This window comes from Coregonus clupeaformis, chromosome 18 (assembly GCF_020615455.1).
Source record: "Coregonus clupeaformis isolate EN_2021a chromosome 18, ASM2061545v1, whole genome shotgun sequence".
Taxonomy (NCBI): Eukaryota; Metazoa; Chordata; class Actinopteri; order Salmoniformes; family Salmonidae; genus Coregonus; species Coregonus clupeaformis.
In genome coordinates, this window is record NC_059209.1 from 15,552,611 (window position 1) to 15,579,459 (window position 26,849).

The 26,849-nt window shown below is 43.1% G+C and overlaps 1 protein-coding gene across 2 annotated transcripts; it reads right to left on the reverse strand.

Moving 5' to 3' along the window:
• LOC121550373 (transmembrane protein 161B) lies at positions 1 to 26,849 on the reverse strand. 2 transcript variants are annotated; one of them, XM_041862602.2, is made up of 13 exons: positions 26,637 to 26,849; positions 24,261 to 24,323; positions 13,034 to 13,137; positions 11,786 to 11,869; positions 10,552 to 10,649; positions 7,152 to 7,308; positions 3,574 to 3,725; positions 3,081 to 3,141; positions 2,805 to 2,945; positions 2,371 to 2,484; positions 1,919 to 2,093; positions 1,702 to 1,798; positions 1 to 1,589 (listed from the first exon to the last, which is right to left on the reverse strand). In XM_041862602.2, the coding sequence occupies exons 3-13, from the start codon at positions 13,105 to 13,107 to the stop codon at positions 1,306 to 1,308; spliced, it is 1,437 nt and encodes a 478-aa protein (XP_041718536.2). In that variant the 5' UTR covers positions 13,108 to 13,137; positions 24,261 to 24,323; positions 26,637 to 26,849; the 3' UTR covers positions 1 to 1,305. The 2 variants fall into 2 exon arrangements, with proteins under 2 accessions (XP_041718536.2, XP_041718535.2); XM_041862601.2 differs by lacking the exon at positions 24,261 to 24,323.

The window sequence follows — 26,849 nt, forward strand, 5'->3', positions numbered from 1 at the left end:
TTTCTTAATGAACCAGAAAATAAACTGTTTATCAAAGTTAGCCGGCTAACTCATTGATCCTGCTTTGTAGTACACCCCTCTGTCCAGACACAACTGTTCTTTATTCCTGAATGGGCTGGACAATCATCCCTGTGTTTCAGCATGTGACAATATGTGTGTGTGTGACAGAGTGCCTGTGAAAGTCTGTTCTTGTGCATATCTTGTTCTATGTACAAGTGTATGAGTACACACTTGTGCTCTAATGATTCCTCATGGGGACTCTGAAGACGGAAGTCCACAGGGTTGCTGTAAAACTATCAGCCCACTGGAGGGGTCATTCTTACTTGGCAGCTCTTTGAAATAAAAATCAATTTATACATTCACAATTTGATCCATGAAACAAAAACAGAAGACATAAAATGGTAGTTTCCCTACTGGCTCTACACAGGGTGGACGGGGACAGGGGAGGGTGGAGGAAAAGAGGCCGTAGCTTATAATTGGCATTTGATTTGACACTTCTCCTATTGATCAAAATGCCCTTTTAGTTGTACGCCAACCTAACAGCAGGGATCTTACTCAAATTCACATAGATACATACACATTCACAAGTGCCATTCCCTTGACCAGGGCCTGTGTGTTGCTGCCCTCCCTAACTGTTGTCACAACTGGTCAGAAGGGGCACAAGTTTCTCTCAGCTCTTCCAGTATGGCTTAGTTTTTTACCAGGGACAGTAACGAGGGGGATAAAATATTTCACAAATCATAAGCAACGCATCACATTTAAAAACCCATGTTTGTCCTTGGTAGCCAATTAGACACATTTACCGGTAAATATAACCGTTTCAAGTGATGGGATCTCAGCAGGGACTCTCCCAGTGAGGTGTCCTCTCCTCCTTCTCCAGTAGGACTAGCATCGCAGCGGTGACCTCTTTTTGGCTGCTTTAGTTCACACATCCCTTTACAACATCCACAGGACCCCACCACGCCACCACCCCCCGCCTCCAGTCTGCAGAGACAAGGTTATCTCTGCTGCTCTGTTTAAGACTGTATGCATACACATTATCATTACTCTCATTTATATTAGTGTCTTTTGTTAAGGATTTGTGAATCCTGCTCTCAAAATAAAAAGGTAGTAAAAGTCAAGTTAAGAGTCATCCATGGAGGAAGTACTGGGGGGTGAACCAGGGGTTCTGCAGATATGGTCATGAGGGACGGGGCTGTGGGAGGGGAGAAGGGTTGTCCTCAGAGCCCTGCCCCACACAGTCATTTCTGAAAGGGCCTGGAACAGAGCCCTGTGGGACACCACCCTGACCCTGGGGGAATGCTGCTATGCCGCCATGAGATACTGGTGGTAGAAGAGGCCGAAGATGGAGGTGGAAAAGAGGCAGGCAGCGATCCACCAGGTGAGGAAGGAGAGGAGGCCACGGAAAAGCAGGGGGGTAAACACTGTTCGCAGGCCCCCGAGGGCCACCGACAGCTGGGCCACCGATGCCTGGGCATCCACAGCCAGCCCTGGAGCTGCAGTTGGTGCTGCCACCGCGGCAGGGTCAGAGTTAATCTCCATTGGGCAGGGGAGGTCTCCCTCAGGGTACACCCCCCAGGAGTGTCCACCTATAACGCAAAGAGTAGGGGGCTACATTAGCAGTGTGGTGGACTAAAGACTGCTGCTAAATGGTTCAATTTAATGTACGGGCAATAATTTCTGATGATGTGCCAAACTCACCTAAGGTTTTTAGCAGCAAGGTTGTATGCAGCAACATCACCAAGGGTGCCACATACTGCAGTGCGATTACACATAGGTAGTAGAAAACACGGGCCACCTGGGAAACAAAAGAAGAGAGAACTTCCTGTCAACAGGAACTCTTAAAACCCCATTGGTTTTATCATACTCTGTCCATCTGTCAAGGCCAAATGATTGGCCGATTCGAGGTGCCACTCACCATCTTCTGCAGGTCGACAGTGCTGATGCGTCCCGCCTCCTTCTTCATCTGCTCCACGCCCTTCTGGGCCAGGTTGAGGTAGGCCTGGAGGTGGTGCCTCATCATAGCCAGGCGCAGCACACACAGCAGCACGATGGCCCACAACCGCAACGTGTCATAGGTCTCCTCAGTCATCCTGGTGAGGTGTCAGAGACACAGCGAGTGTGTGTGTGAGAGCGAGAGAGAAAGAGACGGGTGAAGGAAAAATGATAAGCAACCCATGTCGATAATGTGAGAAGATGAGAGAGTGAGTGTGCGAGAATGTGAGGGTACGAAAGCCAGGAGTGACAGGGAAAGGTGGAACGAAAGAGATGTTACAGAGATGTGAAACTTTGGGAAGGCCTAATTCTTTGCCCATGCATGTGGTTGAAAAATTTAATGACAAACAAAAAACAAGCCAGAGGTGAACTTACAAAGGCACACTCTCCTTCCCCAGGGCAGGGTTCAGGAGGTAGTCCTTGGTTATGGGCTTCACCCACAGCAGTACCATAATAAGAGGGGCCAGGAAGTTGATATGAAGCAAGGTCCTGGAAGAGAAGAATAACGTAAAATGGTCACACAATCTTGTCAGAGAATGCTTTGCTTATCCTGGAGTGCAATGTGAATACTGTATGAGCACTATGTTTATGGCATACTATCATCCACACTCATCGAGGACCGGCTAGTAGACCACATTACTTATTGGTTTATTCAGATCCCCATTAGCTTTTGCCGAAGCAGCAGCTATTCTTCCTGGGATCCAATAATTTACACTCACACCTACTTCAGCTAGCCCATATTTGAATGGGACAACAATGTGTAGTCTGGGTGTGGGGGAAGGAAGACAGGAGAGAAGAGAGGAACTCACTGTGTGACTTTGGCTGTAGTCAGGTTGAGGGCATCCAGGTGCATTTGAGCCAATCGTAGGCCAGGGAAGGTGAGGAATGCACCAATCAGAGAGCAGAGCAAGGCCAGGATCAGCTTAAAGGTGAGTTTAGATATGGGACCCCTGGTGAAAAGAACATACACAGTTATATTGGGCTAAAGCGTACCTCACATTCATACAACATGTGCATATGCACACAGTCCATGAGTCAATTGGATTCATGACCCATGCATACTGATAAAAAAAGCTCATACTTACTGGGACTCTAACCCCTGGTTGTCCAAAAACTGTGTGGCACTTTCAGAGAAATTTGCGAAACCTAGATCGAAATGAAAACATGATTATATTTTAAAAATTGGTCCTACAAAGTCCAGAAAAATTACAATTACAGTCAGTACATTAGTCAAAACAAATTGAATCTATTCCTCTAATAACAGATTGAATCTATTCCTCTAATGTAGTGTTCTTCAACCCTGGTCCTGGGGAAGCACAGGATTTGCAGGCTTTTGTTCTATCCCATCACTAACACAGCTAGTTTGATGAGTTGAATTGTATGTGTTAGTACTGGTCTGGAACAACAGCCTGCCCAGCCTGTGGGTCCCAAGGGTTGTATTCACTAGGAAGCAAACGGGACGAAAACGCTAGTTTTCCATTACACAAAAATGTTTTGCACTAATGAATAGGACCCAGGTGCAGGATTGAAGAGCACTGTGGGCTAGCTATACTGACAGATGGCTCATCGACCACTCACCTGTCTCCAGGCCAAACTCCAGGTAGTTCTCAGTGACAATGAGGATGGCCATGGCTTTGACGAAGAAGAAGAAAGCAAAGGTGATGCAGAGCGAGCGCTCGCCACCTTCCTCCAGCTTGAAGTAGAAGGCCGTCAGGGAGAACAGGGTCTTACTGTGGGGCAGGGGAGTTAAGGAAAACCCCCACAGAAACACACAACTCATGAAATATAGCCTACTAATCATATTGCTGTGAGCCAGGGCTGTGTAGAGACATTTCTGGAATAATGGTGGTGGCTCATTAACATAATGGACTCGAAGGATCAGAAGCGCGCAACAGTACTGAACAGTGACCCCACAACAAGCACGCACACACACAGTCTAGCTTCTCTCACTCTCTTAAGCAGTGGCTGTCACACATTACCATGGGGCTCAATGGGCCGGGCTTCCTCAGAACTAGAATGGTATTGTCTGCGGTGCCTGGCTGCAGTGTTTCTAGCGGGCTAAGTAAGGACACAGAGTGCTTCTAGAACTGCCTTGCATCTCCATGGTGATGGTGCTCAGCCTTTATTCCACATACCAATGTCTCAGGCCATTCTGAATGGGGAATCGAGGTAATGTAGGCTAGCCAATGGACTTGCCTTTTCCTGGGGGTCACAAACAGGATACTAAAGGCTGCATTTTAAAAAGGTAGCTGACAACTTAGAGCTAATTTCTCTCAAAGGAGCAATGCAACCCCATTATCAGACCTCAGTGAGGCAGCTGCTAATGTAGCCTAAATACTATTTGGGAAGGAGCCACAGAAAGCAAGTGGCAAATTTTGATGCAGCATTTCTGCGAGAGTAGCTTTAGCCCACTTCAAGTTATACCATCACTGATTGTCAGGATAAATCTAGGCTAACCGACAGGCCACTTGATGGTATGTCTACCTGATGTGCCTTCAACTTCATCAACACTTATAGAAATCCCTTTCAGTTAGGTGAAATCACAAGGCTCGGGAAGAATCAGATGTTCCAATACTTCGTAACTTCACGAAAAATGTAATCTGCTAAATCCATTCCAATTTGGCAGTTTTAAGATTCCATTCCATGGCTGAGGTGTTAAGTCGAGGTTAACACAACAGGTGCCCGGCTGCAGCCTCTGGCTCTTTACTTCTCCAAGAGGGGCGCCCGAGATGGGAATATGAAATCAAGTGTTCCATTAACATAAACACACCATCATATCACCATCTTCATCATCCAACCAGCCGTGCACCCCCTCCCCCACCTCCCAGTCTCCTCTTTTCCCAGGCAAATCAGTCTGGTGAGCTGTGAAAATTGGGCCTCCAATCTACCTCAGCAGGCATGCAGGAAATGGCATGCCTTCCGACCGCACTCAGCCAGGGAGCGTGGGAAAGATTGATCCCCACGGACTGTGGCGGAGGATAATGCGTATGATTTGGCGACGCATCGGCGGAAGAAAGTAGCAGGTAGCAGGGAGACAGGTGGTGGCAGGCAGTGGCTGGAGCTGAGTCTGTCAGTTTTTGCCCACTTACTGCTGAGTGCCTGCTGAAACGGAACCTGGGAACAATCAAGGCTCTCTCTCGTGTTTTTTACACTCTCGTAGACAAAGAGATGTTAACCAGCAACAGGTAGGGAACAAAAGGGAGGATTCTCAGTATGTGTTCAGTGATTAAATGCAAGGACACTAATGAAATCAAACTCTTTTACCAGGTCTTTAACGACGGAGTAAGCATTAGGGGGAAACAGCGCAACTGTCCGCCCCAGCACCTTTGCTATTGATTTTGTTTTGTGGACAAAATGGAGACAAGGTGCGTCGAGCAGTGTGAAAAAAAATAATTTGTACATATTCTGCTGTTCTATAGCACATGTACAGTGAGGGAAAAAAAGTATTTGATCCCCTGCTGATTTTGTACGTTTGCCCACTGACAAAGACATGATCAGTCTATAATTTTAATGGTAGGTCTATTTGAACATTGAGAGACAGAATAACAACAAAAAAATCCAGAAAAACGTATGTCAAAAATGTTATCAATTGATTTGAATTTTAATGAGGGAAATAAGTATTTGACCCCTCTGCAAAACATACCTTAGTACTTGGTGGCAAAACCCTTGTTGGCAATCACAGAGGTCAGACGTTTCTTGTAGTTGGCCACCAGGTTTGCACACATCTCAGGAGGGATTTTGTCCCACTCCTCTTTGCAGATCTTCTCCAAGTCATTAAGGTTTAGAGCCTGACGTTTGGCAACTCGAACCTTCAGCTCCCTCCACAGATTTTCTATGGGATGAAATTCTGGAGACTGGCTATGCCACTCCAGGACGTTAATGTGCTTCTTCTTGAGCCACTCCTTTGTTGCCTTGGCCGTGTGTTTTGGATCATTGTCATGCTGGAATACACATCCACGACCCATTATCAATGCCCTGGCTGAGGGAAGGAGGTTCTCACCCAAGATTTGACGGTACATGGCGCCGTCCATCGTCCCTTTGATGCGGTGAAGTTGTCCTGTCCCCTTAGCAGATAAACACCCCCAAAGCATGTTTCCACCTCCATGTTTGACGGTGGGGATGGTGTTCTTGGGGTCATAGGCAGCATTCCTCCTCCTCCAAAAACAGCGAGTTGAGTTGATGCCAAAGAGCTCTATTTTGGTCTCATCTGACCACAACACTTTCACCCAGTTCTCCTCTGAATCATTCAGATGTTCATTGGCAAACTTCAGACGGGCCTGTATATGTGCTTTCTTGAGCAGGGGGACCTTGCGGGCGCTGCAGGATTTCAGTCCAAGGCGTAGTGTGTTACCAATTGTTTTCTTGGTGACTATGGTCCCAGCTGCCTTGAGATCATTGACAAGATCCTCCCGTGTAGTTCTGGGCTGATTCCTCACCGTTCTCATGATCATGGCAACTCCACGAGGTGAGATCTTGCATGGAGCCCCAGGCCGAGGGAGATTGACAGTTCTTTTGTGTTTCTTCCATTTGCGAATAATCGCACCAACTGTTGTCACCTTCTCACCAAGCTGCTTGGCGATGGTCTTGTAGCCCATTCCAGCCTTGTGTAGGTCTACAATTTAAGAGTGTGCTCCTAATCTCAGCTCGTTACCTGTATAAAAGACACCTGGGAGCCAGAAATCTTTCTGATTGAGAGGGGGTCAAATACTTATTTCCCTCATTAAAATGCAAATCAATTTATAACATTTGACATGCGTTTTTCTGGATTTTTGTGTTGTTATTCTGTCTCTCACTGTTCAAATAAACCTACCATTAAAATTATAGACTGATCATGTCTTTGTCAGTGGGCAAACGTACAAAATCAGCAGGGGATCAAATACCTTTTTCCCCTCACTGTAATTATGTCAGAAGGGGAAAGAAAGTGTTCGTTGTTTGCAGTAAGTTATTTGTTATTTAATATCCAAAATAGAGGTTTCACCATTAATTATTTGGCTTGTCAAAGGTTGCTATTAGGTGAGATTGGGTTAAACTGAACCCCCGACATTCTGTAGGCCTGGAACGCTGTTCCGCAGGACATTGTTACAAATGGATTTGATATAGAAGGAAAGATTGAAAGAGAGAAAAATGTATTGAACAATGTACTGACTGAAGGATACATGACGAAGGCAAGGACGAGCAGGCACCACACCACACTGATGTTCATCTCTCCAGAGGGCTGGGCCACTGTGTAGTACAGCTCTGTGATCAGATACACCACCGTGGCCGCCACCGTGAAGTCCACCAGCCACTGGAACTCTGGGAAGTAGTGCAATGCTGCAGGAACCAGGAGGAAGAGCAGGAGGAGGAAGAGGGGGAAGAGGAAGATTAGTGACCGATTTATTTACTGTTTTGTTACTTCAAATCAAAATCAAACCAAATTTGATTTGTCACATGCGCCGAATACAACAGGTGTAGACCTTACAGTGAAATGCTTACTTACAAGCCCTTAACCAACAATGCAGTTTTAAGAAATACCAAAGAAATACCCAAAATACATAAAAAATAAAACATTAAGAAATAAAAGTAACAAGTAATTAAAGAGCAGCAATAAAATAACAATGGCGAGGCTATATACAGGGGGTACCGGTACCGAGTCAATGTGCAGGGGCACCGGTTAGTCAAGGTAATTGAGGTAATATGTACATGTAGGTAGAGTTATTAACTCTGACTATGCAAACAGAGAGTAGCAGCAGTGTAAAATAGGGGTCTTATGGCTTGGGGGTAGAAGCTGTTTAGAAGCCTCTTGGACCTAGACTTGGCGCTCCGGTACCGCTTGCCGTGCGGTAGCAGACTAGGGTGGCTGGAGTATTTGACAGCCTTCCTCTGAGACTGCCTGGTATAGAGGTCCTGGATGGCAGGAAGTTTGGCCCCATTGATGTACTGGGCCGTACGCACTACCCTCTGTAGTGCCTTGCGGTCGGAGGCCGAGCAGTTGCCATACCAGGCAGTGATGCAACCAGTCAGGATGCTCTCGATGGTGCAGCTGTACAACCTTTTGAGGATCTGACGACCCATGCCAAATCTTTTCAGTCTCCTTAGGGGGAATAGGTTTTGTCGTGCCCTCTTCACGACTGTCTTGGTGTGCTTGGACCATTTAAGTTTGTTGGTGATGTGGACACCAAGGAACTTGAAGCTCTCAACCTGTTCCACTACAGCGATGAGAATGGGGGCGTGCTCGGTCCTCTTCTTTTTCCTGTATTCCACAATCATCTCCTTTGTCTTGATCACATTGAGGGAGAGGTTGTTGTCCTTGCACCACACGGCCAGGTCTCTGACCTCCTCCCTATAGGCTGTCTCATCGTTGTTGGTGATCAGGCCTACCACTGTTGTGTCATCGGCAAACTTAATGATGGTGTTGGACTCGTGCCTGGCCATGCAGTCATGAGTGAACAGGGAGTACAGGAGGGGACTGAGCACGCACCCCTGAGGGGCCCCCGTGTTGAGGATCAGCGTGGCGGATGTGTTGCTACCTACCCTTACCACCTGGGGACGGCCCCTCAGGAAGTCCAGGATCCAGTTGCAGAGGGAGGTGTTTAGTCCCAGGGTCCTTAGCTTAGTGATGAGCTTTGAGGGCACTATGGTGTTGAATGCTGAGCTGTAGTCAATGAATGTTGACCTGTTTAAAGGTCTTACTCACATCGGTTACGGAGAGTGTGATCACACAGTGGTCTGGAACAGCTGATGCTCTCATGCATGTTTCAGTGTTACTTGCCTCGAAGCAAGCATAGAAGTAATTTAGCTCGTCTGGCAGGCTTGTGTCACTGGGCAGCTTTTGGCTGTGCTTCCCTTTGTAGTCTGTAATAGTTTGCAAGCCCTGGCACATCCGACGACCGTCGGAGCCAGTGTAGTACGATTCGATCTTAGTCCTGTACTGACGCTTTGCCTGTTTGATGGTTCGTCGGAGGGCATAGCGGGATTTCTTATAAGCTTCCAGGTTACAGTCCCGCTCCTTGAAAGCGGTGGCTCTACCCTTTAGCTCTGCGGATGTTGCCTGTAATCCATGGCTTCTGGTTGGGGTATGTACGTACAGTCACTGTGGGGACAACGTCATCGATGCACTTATTGATGAAGCCAGTGACTGATGTGGGGTACTCCTCAATGCCATCGGAAGAATCCCAGAACATATTCCAGTCCTTTAGCTTAGCATCTGCTTCATCTGACCACTTTTTTATTGACCGAGTCACTGGTGCTTCCTGCTTTAGTTTTTGCTTGTAAGCAGGAATCAGGAGGATAGAATTATGGTCAGATTTTCCAAATGGAGGGCAAGGGAGAACTTTGTACGCATCTCTGTGTGTGGAGTAAAGGTGGTCTAGAGTTTTTGTCCCTCTGGTTGCACATTTAACATGCTGGTAGAAATGAGGTAAAACGGATTTAAGTTTCCCTGTACTAAAGTCCCCGGCCACTAGGAGCACCTCCTCTGGATGAGCGTTTTCCTGTTTGCTTATGGCCGTATACAGTTCATTGAGTGTGGTCTTAGTGGCAGCATCGGTTTGTGGTGGTAAATAGACAGCTACGAAGAACATAGATGAAAACTCTCTTGGTAGATTATGTGGTCTACAGCTTATCATAAGATACTCTACCTCAGGCGAGCAAAACCTCAAGACTTCCTTAGATATCGCGCACCAGCTGTTGTTTACAAATATACATAGACTGCCACCCCTTGTCTTACCAGAGGCTGCTGTTCTATCCTGCCGATACAGTGTATAACCTGCCAGCTGTATGTTATTCATGTCGTCGTTCAGCCACGACGACTCGGTGAAACATAAGATATTACATTTACATTTTACATTTTAGTCATTTAGCAGACGCTCTTATCCAGAGCGACTTACAGTTAGTGAGTGCATACATTTTCATACTTTTTTCATACTGGCCCCCTGAGGGAAACAAACCCACAACCCTGGCGTTGCAAGTGCCATGCTCTACCAACTGAGCTACACTGGGCCCGTTTAATGTCCCGTCCCGTTGGTAGGATATACGTGCTTGTAGTTTGTCCACTTTATTATCAAGCGATTGTACGTTGGCCAATAGAATCGATGGCAGATTTGCCACTTTTCGCCGGCTCCTTAGCAGGCAACCCGATCTCCTTCCGCGATATCTCCATTTCTTTCTACTGCGAATGACGGGGATGAGGGCCCTGTCGGGTGTCTGGAGCAAATCTCTCTTCCGACTTATTAAAGAACAATTATTCGTCTAGTTCAAGGTGAGTAATCACTGTTCTGATGTCCAGAAGCTCTTTTCGGTCATAAGAGACAGTAGCAGCAACATTATGTACAAAATAAGTTAAAAATTAGAGAGAAAAAAAACAAAACAAAATAGCACGGTTGGTTAAGAGTCCATAAAACGGCAGCCATCCCCTCCGGCGCCATTATTACTTGGTTGATTTATGACAGTAATTCTGGATTGTGATGGATGTGCTCAAATACTGAATGATGAAGATTTGTTGAGGTTTAAGATATAAAACAAACTGGTAATAAACATAAGAATAACTGAATGGTGTCAGTAGATATGGCCTCATACCTAATGTGTCCACCTCTGTGATGCACTTGGTCTCCAGCTGCAGGTCTATGTCCTTGGGAATGGTCAGAGGCTTGTTCTCAATGTGGCCATTGTTCCTCCTGGGACAAAAGACAGAGCGCCAAATCAATACTAGACAGACATGGGAGATAGGACTTGTCCTATGTTGCAGGCAGGTTTACGCCATGTCATTTTTCTGGTCATTATTCCACCTCTAAATCAAGGGCACAGCAAAGACTGCTAAATAAAAATCCACTGCTATCATGTCAATTTATTGGCTGCCTAAAGAAAAACATAATATCCTGGACTATATCGAACTTAATCTGTGTATAAGGTCATTTGGGCATCTGCGAGATGGCTAGTGTATAGACGGGTTGGCTGATAACGTCACGAAAAATGAAGTGTGCACATTGATGAGGCAGAAGGCTGTGTGGTGTTATGTTTATGAGCAGTCAGATAGTTAGCAACAATGACAAGAAGCTGCCATTAGGGGAATCGTAGGTGGCTAATTTCAGCTTGTTATATCTTGTTATTGATACCATGTCTAGTTTTGACTCATGTCAAGTCTACGCTAATATGACAAAAATTGTGCAAATGTACACTACCGGTCAAAGGTTTTAGAACACCTACTCATTCTAGGGTTTTTCTTAATTTTTACTATTTTCTACATTGTAGAATAATAGTGAAGACATCAAAACTATGAAATAACACAAATGGAATCATGTAGTAACCAAACAATTGTTAAACAAATCAAAATATATTTCTATATATTTGAGATTTTTCAAATAGCCACCCTTTGCCTTGATGACAGCTTTGCACACTCGCCATAGTATCGTCATGACTTTACCTGAAACCATTACATGGGGTTAGGCCTACAGCTTGTTTTGTTGGGAGTCTTAAACTGCTGTTCATACACTACTGAAAGATGTCACCTGCATGGCCTGGAGAGACCTACCATTCAAGCTTCCACCACCTTAACTCACTACCATAAGACAGCCAGAGACCATTCTAAGGCAAGGCTAGCGTCACTCATAAGCAGAAGCAAACAACAAAAAGACTTCAGTCCTCTCACTTCAAACAGGCCTTAAAAAAGCCTCCTAAACACATCAGCTTAATCTCTCCACTGACGCTCCAATGACGCGCCTGACTCTCCTCCTTTTCATTCCTGATGAGAGGCGCCACTCGCTCCCCTCTGCACCACTGCCGCCCCCCCCTCCTCAGCCCCCCCCCTTCTTACCTGTCTTTCTTGCTCTTTGTTTTTTGTTGTTTTCCAGCAAGGCTCCTCAACTCATCTTCCGTAGGGTGCTGGTACCACCGCAGACTGGGAAAGGAGAAGGGAGGAGACAAGTGAGTAATAAATATAAATAAATAAATATAAATATAATATAAATATAAGTGAGTAATCTAGGTAGCATTAGAACTACACCAGTGGTCCCAAGTCCTGGTTCTGGAGGGATGAAGGGTGGACCGGCTTTTACCCTGGCCTAGCAAGGAAACTCCTCAATCAATTAACCAACAATCAGTTGGATTGTTTTTTTTAGTGTTTGATGACAATATATTTACAGGCTGTGGCCCTCCAGGACCAGTATTGGCGACGCAATACCTCACATACTCCAAAAAGTGAGTCCTTCAAAAAGTATAAGATTGTGATTTATTTGGTCAATAGTTTGTGGTTCCAGGCCTACATGATTGAACATGATTAGGACCATCAATTAACAAACAAGCTGGGTTTTGCGATCATTTACCTTACAAAATACACACATAAGACTTCCCCTCAAAGCATATTCAATGTATTCAAGTCAACTAATGCACCTCTGACAAACACTTGCCAGAAGTTTACAAAGAGGGTAGTTACTGTGTTCCTTGAGGACTGGACTTAAAACAAGAGCTAATTTAAAAACAGTCTTTTGAAGACTAACATTTCACGCAACCTCTAACTGTCACAAGCCCTGAGAGGCATAGGCGTGAGGGAGGGGTAGAGGGCTTGTTTTCATTCATTCATCTTTTATTATTTATTTATTAGGGGAAACTTAATTGCGGATCTCTCTGAAGCGACACTGAGCCTCCTGTTTGGTCTAAAGTTGTTTGAAAAATGCATCAACAGCCCCCTGGGAAAAAAACTAGCCCTGATGAATTATGAAGTGTTTTCTGAGGAGCTGTTTACTCAAAAACGCATATGGCACTAATTAGAGGAAACGAGGCGGGTGCTTTATTTTTTTATTGCCCGTCCTCTCGGGTCATCCCAATATTTGATGATGCCCTTTGGTCTATGCAATGTGACTTAAATGATGTTTTTTTTTATTATTCCTTTTCAGCAGACAATGAAAAAAGAAAAACTGTTTACAAGTTAAGCAAATACTATTTTCTGCATTGTTAAGACTTTAAAATGAATTGTTCTGATGGGAAAACCACTGAGGAGATTAAATCATGGTTCTTAAAGACACCATCAGAAACATAAAATGTCAGGTACAGAGTTCTACATTACCTGCCACTGCAGAGTAGCCATCTTGCAAAGGAGTAATGAGGTATGATCTTCTGAATTACACTGGCCATTACCATAGTAACCACCAGCTGCACACCGATCACACCCTGAGGGAGGGAAAACAAATCAAGTTATATTCTAATAGGAATTAGACAGATATGACATACAGTACACATACACTCTTGCTCTGAATGGAGATGAGTCATTTCATCATGGTGTTTCATCCTGTCTGAAATGTCAGCTGAAAGATGGAAATCCATCACTCAAACTTGCAGCCATTGATCAAGTGACAACTATATTGAGGATAACTTTGTAGAACCGAGAGTGTCAAAATACAGTAGTACTGGAATGTATTCTGGTTGTTCCAATTGATTCACCCAAAGGGGTATTATGGGTTTTTGCAGAAAAATAAGCAGTCTCTAGCAGCATAGGAACATAATGGGATGGATGGTGTAGCCCAACTATTGTAGCCAAACTCCGTGCACACCAGATGCCATATAGACGTCTCTCAGAAGGGGACAATAATGCTGGCATGATGTCAGAGAAGACAGGATGGTGTCAAACCAAAAGAAGCACTATAGGTTTATTGAAGGCACCATTTTTACATGCCAAATGTAATTACCTTACCAAATTAGTGCTGAGAGGTGCTGTCAGTCATCAACTGTTGAACAATTTCGAGAGTCCCTGCTCTTAACGGTGACTAACGAACACAGCCACTAAAGCCTTGTTCACACTGGCAGTTTGAAGTGCCTCAAATTCTATTTTCTTTGCATATCCTGAAAGGCCAAAAAGCGCATGGAATCGGATATTTCAAGCCCCATTTCAAACCACCTTTATAGGTGGTTTAAAATTAGATACAAAATCAGATTCCTGGCCACACGACTTGTGTCTGAACAGTCAAATCTGAGTTATTTGCTCTCAAGTGGCTTTTAGACTGTTATTTTGCATATCTTTTTGCTTGCTAGCTACTCTGTTGACAGTTTGACAAGAACATGTGGTAGCTAACTAGTTTGTTAATGGTTTACAAACAAATTAGTTAATGTACTAGAAAGCTAAAACAGCTACCTAGCTAGCTAGTTGACTGCTGTGGCTAGCCAAAAATAACTCATTTTGAAAGTTGGATCAGCTTATCCTTTGAGGCTTTAACAATATGCATCTTCAAGTGATCTATTGATAGGACAGGTGCCTGTCAGTCACAAAGCGAGCGACGACCGGAAACTGATGGTTTGTCAGTCTGCTGTCTGTCCCGCCTCTACCTTTTTTTCTTTTTTTTTTCTCTCCTCGCTGTGGTTGGCTGCATTCAAATGTATTTTCACGGAGGGAGAGCATGATGCTTCTTCATCGTCTCCTGTGAGTGAATTTACACGTTCCATGTAATGTAAGTGGTAACGATGAGTTCTAATCCACTTAATTATTATATTTTGCGTGTATCGTGTGCATATAACAAGCCACGGAGTCGGGGCGCATATGCTATTTATTGTTCTTTGATTGACGACCAAACTTGTGTTGACTAGTTTATAAAAGGTGTCAAACTGACTGAATGAAGTCAATCTCCTATATCCCTTTGTCATTCATAAAATCATACAACATATTTATATGTCCATAGTACCGCATCGGGACAAGTAAACCAAAGATCATTTGTATTTTCCTAGGATTCGAAGCCCATGTCGAGACTTATAGATAAATTATGAAAACATTTGATGAAGATGTTGAATTCTCACTCCAGGAACAATGGGCAGTGGAGAGAGCTTCGTTCTGGTCCAAAATATGTTAAAAGAAAACAGATTGAAGGTTATAAAAGCTAATGTCATGATACTTACAGTGCCATCAGAAAGTATTCACACCCCTTGACTTATTCCATATTTTATTGTGTTAGACGGAATTCAAAATCACACAATACCCCATACTGACAGTGAAAATATTTTTTAAGACATTTGTGCAATTATTTTGACTATCAAATACAGAAATATCCAATTAACATAAGTATTCACTACCCTCAGTCAATACATGTTAGAATCAACTTTGGCAGCGATTACAGCTGTGAGTCTTTCTAAATAAGTCTAAGAGCTTGGCACACCTGGATTGTACAATTTTTGCACACTTGAAAAAAAAAATATATATTCTATCTCCGTCAAGTTGGTTGTTGATCATGGCTAGACAGCTATTTTCAAGTCTTGCCATAGATTTAAGCCACTTTAAGTCAAAACTGTAACTAGGCCACTCAGGAACATTCAATGTCGTCTTGGTAAGCAACTCCAGCGTATATTTGGCCTTGTGTTTTAGGTTGTCCAGCTGAAAGGTGAATGTCTCCCAGTGTATGTTGGAAAGCAAACTGAACCATGTTATGCCTGTGCTTAGCTCTATTCAGTTTATTTTTATCAAAATAAACTCCCTAGTCCTTGCTGATGACAAGCATACCCATAACATGATGCAGCCAACACCAAGCTTGAAAATATGGAGAGTTGTACTCAGTGATGTGTTGTTTTGGATTTGCCCCAAACATAACATTTTTATTCAGGACATCAAGTTAATTTCTTTGCCAAATTTTATGCAGTTTTACTTTAGTGCCTTATTGCAAACAGGATGCATATTTTGGAATATTTTTATTCTATACAGGCTTCTTTCTTTTCACTCTGTCATTTAGGTTAGTATTGTGGAGTAACTACAATGTTGTTGATCCATCTTCTGTTTCTCTTATCACAGCCATTAAACTCTGTAGTTGTTTTAAAGTCACCATTGGCCTCATGGTGAAATCCCTGAGCGGTTTTCTTCCTCTCTAGCAACGGAGTTCGGAAGGATGCCTGTATCTTGAAGTGACTGGGTGTATTGATACACCATCCAAAGTGTATTTAATAACTTCACCATGCTCAAAGGGATATTCAATGTATGCTTTTCTTATTTTTTGTACCCATCTACCAATAGGTTCTCTTCTTAGCAAGGCATTTGAAAACCCCCTTGGTCTTTGTGGTTGAATCTGTGTTTGAAATTCACTGCTCGACTGAGGGACCTTACAGAAAATGGTATGTGTGGGATACAGAGAGGAGGTAGTCATTAAAAAAATATAACTTACTGCACACAGTGAGTCCATGCAAGTTATTAAGCACATTTTTACTCCTGAACTTTTTTAGGCTTCTTGCCATAACAAACGGGTTGAATACATATTGACGCAAGACATTTCAGATTTTCATTTTTAATACATTTGTAAAATTTTCTACAAACATCATTCCACTTTGACATTATGAGGTATTGTGTGTAGGCCAGTGACACAAAATATAAATTTAAATCAATTTTAAATTCAGGCTGTATCACAACAAAATGCGGAAAAAGTCAAGGGGTGTGAATACATTCTGAAGGCACTGTATATGGCATTATTAAATATATTGATATAGGCCTACTGATTTGATTAAAGTGTCGACAATGGAGTAGTCAACTGCTGCTTTCTGTGTAGCAAAGCCCATGTTTAACACCTGCTTATTTTTTCAATCATACCTGCAGGTCATTTTTAAAACCATTTCCTGCAATTCCATATCGTTTCTCAACAGGGAATCAATGTTTATGACCGAATCTACACTACCATTCAAAAGATTGGGATCACTTTGAAATGTTTTGCCCATTAAAATAACATCAAATTGATCAGAAATACAGTGTAGACATTGTTGATGTTGTAAATGGCTATTGTCGCTGGAAACGGCTGATTTTTAATGGAATATCTACATAGGCATACAGAGTCCCATTATCAGCAACCATCAGTCCTGTGTTCCAATGGCACATTGTGTTTGCTAATGCAAGTTTATAATTTTAAAAGGCTAATTGATCATTAGAAAACCCTTTTGCAATTATCTTAGCACAGCTGAAAACTGTTGTGCTGATTAAAGAAGCAATAAAACTGGCCTTCTTGAGACTAGTTGAGTATCTGGAGCATCAGCAATTGTGGGTTCGATTACAGGCTCAAAATGGCCAGAAACAAATAACTTTCTTCTGAAACTCATTAGTCTATTCTTGTCCTGAGAAATTAAGGCTATTCCATGCAAGAAATTGCCAAGAAACTGAGAATCTCGTACAACGCTGTGTACTACTCCCTTCACAGAACAGTGCAAACTGGCTCTAACCAGAATAGAAGGAGTGGGAGGCCTCGGTTCACAACTGAGCAAGAGGAAAAATACATTAGAGTGTCTAGTTTGAGAAACAGGTGACTCACAGATCCTCAACTGGCAGCTTCATTAAATAGTACCCGCAAAACACCAGTCTCAACGTCAACAGTGAAGCTGCGACTCCGGGATGCTGACCTTCTAGGCAGAGTTGCAAAGAAAAAAGCCATATCTCAGACTGCCCATCTTAATCTTTCATTTTTATTGGCCAGTCTGAGATATGGCTTTTTCTTTGCAACGCTGCCTAGAAGTTCAGCATCCCGGATTCTGCAATAACTCCCTGGCTCAGCTTTAATATTGCAGATAGATCGTAGCTTCCATCAATGTAATTGTCTGCATCACTTCCAATCCCCCATATATTTTCTTGCAAATATACACTACCGTTCAAAAGTTTGGGGTGACTTAGAAATGTCCTTGTTATCCATGAAAGCATACATGAAATGAGTTTGAATAGGAAATATAGCAAAATGTATAGGAAATGTAGTCATTGACAAGGTTAGAAATAATGATTTTTAATGGAAATAATAATTGTGTCCTTCAAACTTTGCTTCGTCAAAGAATCCTCCATTTGCAGCAATTACAGCCTTGCAGACCTTTGGCATTCTAGTTGTCAATTTGTTGAGGTAATCTGAAGAGATCTCACCCCATGCTTCCTGAAGCACCTCTCACAAGTTGGATTGGCTTGATGGGCACTTCTTACGTACCATACGGTCAAGCTGCTCCCACAACAGCTCAATAGGGTTGAGATCCGGTGACTGTGCTGGCCACGCCATTATAGACAGAACACCAGCTGACTGCTTCTTCCCTAGTGTTATTGCATAGTTTGGAGCTGTGCTTTGGGTCATTGTCCTGTTGTAGGAGGAAATTGGCTCCAATCAAGTGCCGTCCACAGGTTATGGCATGGCGTTGCAAAATGTAGTGATAGCCTTCCTTCTTCAAGATCCCTTTTACCCTGTACAAATCTCCCACTTTACCACCACCAAAGCACCCCCAGACATAACATTGCCTCCACCATGCTTAACAGATGGCATCAAGCACTCCTCCAGCATCTGTTCATTAGGTCTGCGTCTCACAAATGTTGTTCTTTGTGATCTGAACAACTCAAACTTCGATTCGTCTGTCCATAACACTTTTTTCCAATCTTCTTCTGTCCAGTGTTCTTTTGCCCATCTTAATCTTTTCTTTTTATTGGCCAGTCTGTGAAACGGCTTTTTCTTTGCAACTCTATCTAGAAGGTCAGCATCCCAGAGTCGCCTCTTCACTGTTGACGTTGAGACTGGTGTTTTGCAGGTACTATTTAATGAAGCTGCCAGTTGAGGACCTGTGAGGCATCTGTTTCTCAAACTAGACACTAATGTATTTGCCCTCTTGCTCAGTTGTGCACCGGGGCCTCCCACTCCTCTTTCTATTCTGGTTAGAGACAGTTTGCGCTGTTCTGTGAGGGAGTAGTACACAGCGTTGTACGAGATCTTCAGTTGCTTGGCAATTTCTCGCATGGAATAGCCTTCATTTCTCCGAACAAGAATAGACAGACGAGTTTCAGAAGAAAGTTGTTTCTGGCCATTTTGAGCCTGTAATCGAACCCACGATTGCGGCTGCTCAAGATACTCAACTAGTCTCAAGAAGGCCAGTTTTACTGCTTCGTTAATCAGCACAATAGTTTTCAGCGGTTGGGAAACAAGATTCTCTGGTCTTATGAAACCAAGATTGAACTCTTCAGCCTGAATGCCAAATGTCACATCTGGAGGAAACCTGGCACCATCCCTACGGTGAAGCATGGTGATGGCAGCATCATGCTGTGGGGATGTTTTTCAGCAGGAAGGACTGGAAGACTAGTCAGGATCGAGGGAAAGATGAACGGGGCAAAGTAGAGACATCCTTGATGAAAACCTGCTCCAGGGCGCTCAGGACATCAGACTCGGGCGAAGGTTCACCTTCCAACAGGACAACGACCCTAAGCACACAGCCAAGACAACGCAGGAGTGGCTTCGGGAGAAGACTCTGAATGTCCATGTGGCCCAGCCAGAGCCCGGACTCGACTGAACATCTCTGGAGAGACCTGAGAATAAGCTGTGCAGCAACGCTCCCCATCCAACATAACAGAGCTTGAGATGATCTGCAGAGAAGAATGGGAGAAACTGCCCAAATACAGGTGGGCCAAGCTTGTAGCGTCATACCCAAGAAGACTATGCTGTAATCGCTGCCAAAGGTGCTTCAACAAAGTACTGAGTAAAGGGTCTGAATACTTATGTAAATGTGATATTTCTGTTATTTTTATTAATAAATTAGCACCAATTACTAAAAACCTGTTTTTGCTTTGTCATTATGGGGTATTGTATGTAGATTGACGAGGGAAAAAAAAACAGTTTAATCTATTTTAGAATAAGGCTGTAACGTAACAAAATGTGGAAAAAGTAAATGGGTCTGAATAGTGTCATAAGGCACTGTAAGTATAGTGATAATTTCGTATAGTGAGGTTCCTGGCAATTCACAGCCCTATATGAAAAAATACCCTGTTTGCATGTCACATGAACAAACCATGCGGGACCGTGTGGCTCAGTTGGTAGAGCATGGCGCTTGCAATGCTAAGGTTGTGGGTTCGATTCCCATGGGGGACCAGTATGGGGGGAATTATGAAAATGTATGCACTCACTACTGTAAGTCAATCTAGATAAGAGTGTCTGCTAAATAACTAAAAATTAAAAATGTACAGTACTGGGCCTAGACTACGCCTAGATGTTGTGTTCGCACATTTTGGAGATTGTGGTGTGGCTGTTCATTTAAAGAACAATAGTCTACTATTTTTGCAATATGTCTGATTAAAACTGTGCAAAGCACTGCAATATCACTGCAAAGCAAAGAATGGATGTCTTGTTTACGTTTGATTAGATTACATCAAGTTGGAAGGGTACGCCGACTTCTACAATGACCTTCAACTGAGTTGAGACAGGGACAGTTAAGAGTGGAATGCTGGTTTAGTTGTCCCTCAATGTCATTGCACCTTCTTGTTCGTCCGACCAAAACAGAAAACATGAGAGTAAAGGTAAGCTTATTTTCCTAAAATCCTGCAGATATTGTAGGTCATAACCAATGTTCCCTCTATGTTTTTCCGGCACTGAGCAAATTTCAGGTCTGCTGAGCGCAAAACTTGAACATTGTGAAAAATGTGTACAATTTCCGGCGCGCGTTTACTGTGAACACTGAGGCTGTACCCGCTTTAAGTTAGAGTTTTTAAACAGTGGCCAAGTAGGCTACTGTGGCTATTTGATCATAATGTAGGCCTACCATCAAAAACAATGGAGATAAATGCAACCAATAAAAAATTATCTATCAATCATTCAGCCTACAGTAGCAGCAAATGTGTGGTGTTCAATGTAGGCCTACATTCCATGAGACTTTAGAAAATAACATGCAGGGCTTGACATTAACCTGTTTATGCACTTTTGTCTGAAGGACAAGGTGGTGACTGAAAATGTGTTGTTTGATGCAAGAAAACACTTTACAAAATAAAATGCATTATTATTCCAATACCATTATTACAAAGAATCAGACAAATTATGCTACCCTCTGCCTATTGCCTACTTAGCTTATTCAAGACCGTCTCAATACAACACTGCCCCTTTAAGACATAAAAAAAGCTCTTTACCTGACTCGGTTTCAAAGATGGCTAGTAAATGCACACTTTGTGCTCTTGTAGGAAGCAACCACTCCCCCACTGTTGACTAGAAACTGGAGGAAACCTGGCACCATCCCTACGGTGGAGCATGGTGGTGGCAGCATCATGCTGTGGGGATGTTTTTCAGCGGCAGGGACTGGGAGACTAGTCAAGATCGAGGCAAAGATAAACGGAGAAAAGTACAGAGAGATCCTTGATGAAAACCTGCTCCAGAGCGCTCAGGATCTCAGACTGGTGCAAAAGTTCACTTTCCAACAGGACAACGACCCTAAGCACACAGCCAAGACAACGCAGGAGTGGCTTCGGGACAATTCTTTGAATGTCCTTGAGTGGCCCAGCCAGATCCCGGACTTGAACCTGATCGAACATCTCTGGAGAGACCTGAAAATATACAGGTGTGCGAAGCTTGTAGCATCATACCCAAGAAGACTCGGGCTGTAATCGCTACCAAAGGTGCTTCAACAAAGTACTGAATAAAAGGTCTATAAACTTACGTAAATGTGATATTTCCGGGTTGCTTTTAAAAATGTGCAAACATTTCTAAAAACCTGTTTTTGCTTTGTCATTATGGGGTCTTGTGTGTAGATTGATGAGGGAAAAAAACAATTTAATCAATTTTAGAATAAGGCTGTAACGTAACAAAATGTGGAAAGAGTCAAGGGGTCTGAATACTTTCCGAATGCACTGTATAGGCCTAATGCAGCTCTGATTGGTTATGACACACCGGTCTGGGTCTGTGTAGAGTACGAGCCTGAGTCATGCATGTCAATGCAACTGAATCCTACTCCAATGTGTCTGCCTACAAGAAAATCTCTTGCAGAGTTTGTTTTGTTCTGGTATGTTACATTGAAAGTGGCTAATATTGCGTTGATTCGAGCACAGTTCCCACAGTAGAGCGAAACGTTGATAGTGGTAACTAAAAGGGGAAAAACTCCAGAGAGTTGAGTGAAGTTCAATCTTGTGCTTCTCTGCGTGGGCTGATATTTCATCTGTGCACCCGTGCGCACCTTAGAGGGAACATTGGTCATAACTACTTTTTCTGCTAAGTCTTCTGCTATGGATTATGGAGGAGAGTTGTTGAACATTTCAAAACGCTTTAGAAATTGTGCTTTGAGAGTGTAGAGTTCCCTCTTCCACTTTTTCCCTTTAGTCCTTCCATCCTAGCTTTTTTAGTCCTTTGAAGATAACAGTTATGGGCTGTTTGGGAAGAAACTGAAAAAATCATTATTGAAACAATTTCCTGAGCCACTAAAAGAGTTGTAGTGTAGCACATGTTTTCAGACATGAGTTTGAGCCAACTTCGTGCATTAGACACAAACCCAATTTCATGAGGGATTATTAGAGAAATAATATTAGGAAACAATTAGATAAGGCTTAGTAAGCGTCTTATGATAGTAGACTTCCAATCCACCGTCAATTCAAGTACACTCCAATAAAAAAATGGGGTCTCTAAGATACCCATTTAGGACTGTTTATACTGTACAATGCAGAATCGCTCATACACACTCCCCCTTAAAGTCCAACAATTCATCCACTTGTTCTGTAATTTCCAGGAAAGGAGTAGGCTACACAGCAGCAAAGTGCACTTCATCCGTTATGACAAACAACTGCAGTAACAAAGAAGTGAGACCATTTTATTACCACCTTTGAGGCAGTTGCAGAAACGGCCATCGGTGCAATAAAAAAAAAATGGTGTGACTCTCAGCACCTATGATGCTCAGCTGAGAACAAGCAGCACTCAACAGTGGAAAGCTGGTCCTGTGATAGCCAGCTTTAGCACAGGGGGTTCGATCAATACTTTTAAACAGGCTGGCTAGAATCATTCATATCGTGCTGCTACTTTATCCGCTCACTGTAGGGTAGTCCAACTTTTACCCTAATAAGTGGGCTTAGCCATGATGTAAGCATGTACTCATGCAGATATGAGCACGCACGCACACACACGAATGTAGGCCTTCGAATAGCACTAAGTCTTAGACACATTTTTGTCATTTGAATAATGATTTAGTCTAGTTTTTGTCAAAATGAAGAAAACAGTGGGCCATTGTAGTCAACTAAATGCCCTTTCATTTTGGTCACACCACATTTGTATGCCTCATTAACCTATAGTAAATATAAATCACTGACTTCTATGTGCACAAACATACATAGCCTTGTCCTACCAACATATTTTTCTGCATAACATCCTATTCTCTTCCCAACTGCAGAAATATGACAAACATTTATTAAAGTAGTATGGGTTGCACCTCCGTCACTCGGTGGCGTCATTGCCATTGTTATCAACATTCCACAGACGCCGCAGCCACATTGGTGTCCAAAGTAGAACAGGGGCTAATGATTGTTTCGCCCAGTGATTTAGTCGAGTCACTAAACCTTGAGTCCGAATCGAGTCCCAAGTCCCCTGTGCTCGAGTCACCAATGGTCAAGTCACGAGTCATGTCACAAGTCCCTATGGCTGAAGTCAGAGTCCCAGTGCTCGAGTCCTGGTCCAAGTGCTCAAGTATGAGTCACTGGTTCCACATTAACTCAAAATAAAGTTATTTACCGTCAATGCACTTTAAAAAATAAAAAACGTAGCGCCGGTTTTATGGGTCATATCTTTTGAACGGTAAGGGCTAGAATTAAGACATTTTCTCTGATTAAAATAAGGAGACTTGGCTGCATTGGCTACAGAACCTGGCTATGAAATGCAGTGGGGAAAGTGGGAGGGTTGAGAGAGACTACAAATTAAAAGACGGCCTACTTTTCTATTTTCAAGGGAGAGAAAACATAGCTAAACTGTTGTTTTACTATTAAGTTCAGTGCTGCCATTGTTTTTAATTTCGTAAAGCAGCTGGTGTTTCTTAACCAAGCAAAGGGTAGCTAACTAGAAGGCTGGTGGTAACTGATTAGCTACGGGGAAGCAAGAGTCGCCTGCGCGATGTGTATAATCGGAGGCAGAGCGTAGACTGTCTGCCCACACTCATCGCTTGCGCTGTGCATCTATGCTGCTAATATTAATTGTGCTTATCACCGAAAAGCACACAATCTCTCCAAAAACTATTTTCCAGTCCACTTAGTAGTCAGATTTTAGTCACTGAGATAATTTAGTCTAGCATCATTTTAGAAAAATCATTTTTGTTTATAGTTTTTTCTGGGTCTTTTTAGTCAGCGATAGTCTCGTCAATTACCACGGAAAAATAGGTGTTTAACAAATATTTTAGTCACAATTTTTGTTGACGAAATTAACACTGGCTCAGAATACACCAAGAAGCCTTGGATAACTGAGACTGCCTTTTCCATCAGCTGGGTAGACTGCTACCCTGACAGAGAAAATGAGGTCATAAATGTGTGGGGGAAGAAATGTTAGTGAAAGGGTGACTTTTTTATAGTGTTTCTACTGTGCATTTTGTATGGCCAATTTTACCTCACTTTCCCCTCCAAGAGTACTCTACTGCAGAATCTGCTGATGTAGCACCTTCTTGAGGCTCTGTGAGTAGAAAATAAGAGAATAGAAGTGTTTTAAGTTCACTTGTTTCCTGATTCTGACCTGACCACTGAATCTGTTGGGATTTGGTCAACAGTGTGACTATTACTGGATTTGAGAGAGGGAAGGGAGATGTGGGTAGAGAATGCGGAAGAAGAGAAGATGGAGGGAATAGATGTGTGTGTGTGTGTGTGTGTGTGTGCGGGGGTGACTGGAGGTTGGGAGATCCCAGGCAGGCACCACACAGTGCACTCCTAAAGCCAAAGTCAATACCTCCACTAGAGTTACAGAGGGGGGAGTAGGACCCATAATGTGGCAATTTACTCTTCATCTGACATCTTGAGAAATGTGACCTCTGGTATCTGACAATAACAGGCAGGATGGAATTTCTCAGACTCTTGGACATACAGGGTATATAGGTCAAACACACACACTAACAGACAGTTGGGTAGGTCTTGAACATTCTCCATAGGGTACTCTAGGACTCCCAAGCCTGGGGAAATTGAACATCAGCATGGGCTCTCTTATCTTCCCCAGTCCCCACGACCCCATCCACACAGGGGCCAAATGAAGTCCAAGGGGGGGGCCACAGGGGAGATAACCAACACCTCTGAGAGCTCAATCGCCCAACTGGCGGCCTGCCATCTTGCCCCTGAAACCAACTGGAGATCAGAGAGGGGAGGCCATTTCCACCGCTCTCTGGTTAAGCTGGTAGTTGGTGGAAAGCTTCAAGGTTTCCCTGCCAGGAAATGGTACTCACTACTAGCAATACGGATTCACAGAGACAACATACAAGAATATCAAAGGCAGTCAAATAATTATGTGTAGGCAAATATCACTTGTGAATAATACACAATCATGGTGTGCTACACATGCACTGACTGATTACTGTTAGGCTTTTATCCATATTATCTAATATTGAGCAACCATTGTGCACCCCATTAAAACAGCTTACTACAGCCAACTTACCCATGAATCAGTGGGCAGATTGCATGAGAGCTGCAAGCTCAGGTAAGGCAAATCAGTGACTTTCTGACTGTGTGTTGCACTGACCATCACAAATGACAATTTAGCCTAATAGTTTATCTAAATGTCCAATCTGAATAGCCCAGACATAAATGCCATTAAAGGGGGTATCTCTATGATGATCTGTGTTACAAACTGCTTAGAACTGGCATATCAACCACCAAACTGAGTGGGTGAGTGCAACCTTAAAAAGTGACATTGAAGTATCCTAAATCTCACACCAGTGCTTCCATTATTCGCAAATGAACCATGAGTGCTTTTCAAGTCCCTTTTTCAAATTGCAATGAATTCAAGCACTATCTGAAAAAGATAAGGCCGCTTTGGTGTAGCCTGGCTACTAAATTAAGAATTATCCTTTCGCAAAAGTTTAGGAGACCTTATGATAACACCCAATTCACCTAAACATAAAATGGACATCAATAGTAAAGCTACATTTAGACCAGAGATGGTAGGCTCATCTTCCCATTCAGAATGTTTTAAATTGTACTGTTTTGTCTTTGGTAGTACATTTGACTTTTATATCATGCCAAGGGATTCTACGGCATCTGATCCTACTTTTTTACGTTAGATCCTTTGCACATTTGATGCCATAACTTGAGGAGTGAAAAGTTCTTAACAGGTTGCCCTGGGGATTTAGCAAACATTACCAGTACCATAATATTATAAGAGACAAAAGTACGAGGGACATACAGTGTGGCTGATCAAATGCAATATCACAACATGACAAGGTAGAAAATAACCCACAAGCATACCGCCTCACGGAGGGCATTCTGAGGTCAAAACGAGCCCTCTATCTAGAGGTGAGGAACACCTTTCCCTACCAGCACATTCTCAATGAGCGACATAAGCAAAGTGAAGATGGCAAGCTAACAATGTTCTAGCTATTTGCTGAGCACTACGAGCGCCAAATTCTCCAGCAATCTAAGTAGTTGTCAGAATAAGATCGATAAAAACATTGGCTAGCTAGTGATATTAACTAATTGGCGTTCACTGCACAGGTGTCTGAGCTTATATCGCTACCTGCCGGTAGCTAGCTAGCTAACTAACCTAACGTCAGCTACCTAGATAACGTTAGGTCGCTAGCACAGGAACCGAATACATGACTTGGAACTAAACATGTAATATTACATCTGGTTGTGAAACTTCAGTATAGATTATAATGTTCTATATCAAGAGCCATTGCTGCAGCAGATGTGTAATATTAGCTAGCTAGTTAGCTGGCTGCTCTCTGAAATCAAGCTAACGGCTAACTAGTGTAATGGCTAGCTTGCCGTGGCATAGGATACTCACCATGTTGATGCAGTTGTGCTGAAATGGACTTAACGGCGACAACTGTCACACTAAGCTCCCCGAGTCGGAAATCGAGCGGCGCGGAGCACATAAGCCTTTCTGAAGTTGGTGATATTTAAGAGTAATGCATTTATAAATTAAACTGCTGCAATTATATTTCAATGACCAATTCATTCAAGCTCGGTTTTCAACTGCAGTAGAGGTCATGCTAAT

Excerpts from the sequence above, each read along its gene's own strand:
- LOC121550373 (XM_041862601.2), bottom strand. Across the intron at positions 3,142-3,573 it reads GGAGTTTGGCCTGGAGACAG|GTTTCGCAAATTTCTCTGAA; the intron begins GTGAGTGGTCGA and ends ATTTCGATCTAG. Across the intron at positions 2,946-3,080 it reads AACCAGGGGTTAGAGTCCCA|GGGTCCCATATCTAAACTCA; the intron begins GTAAGTATGAGC and ends TCTTTTCACCAG.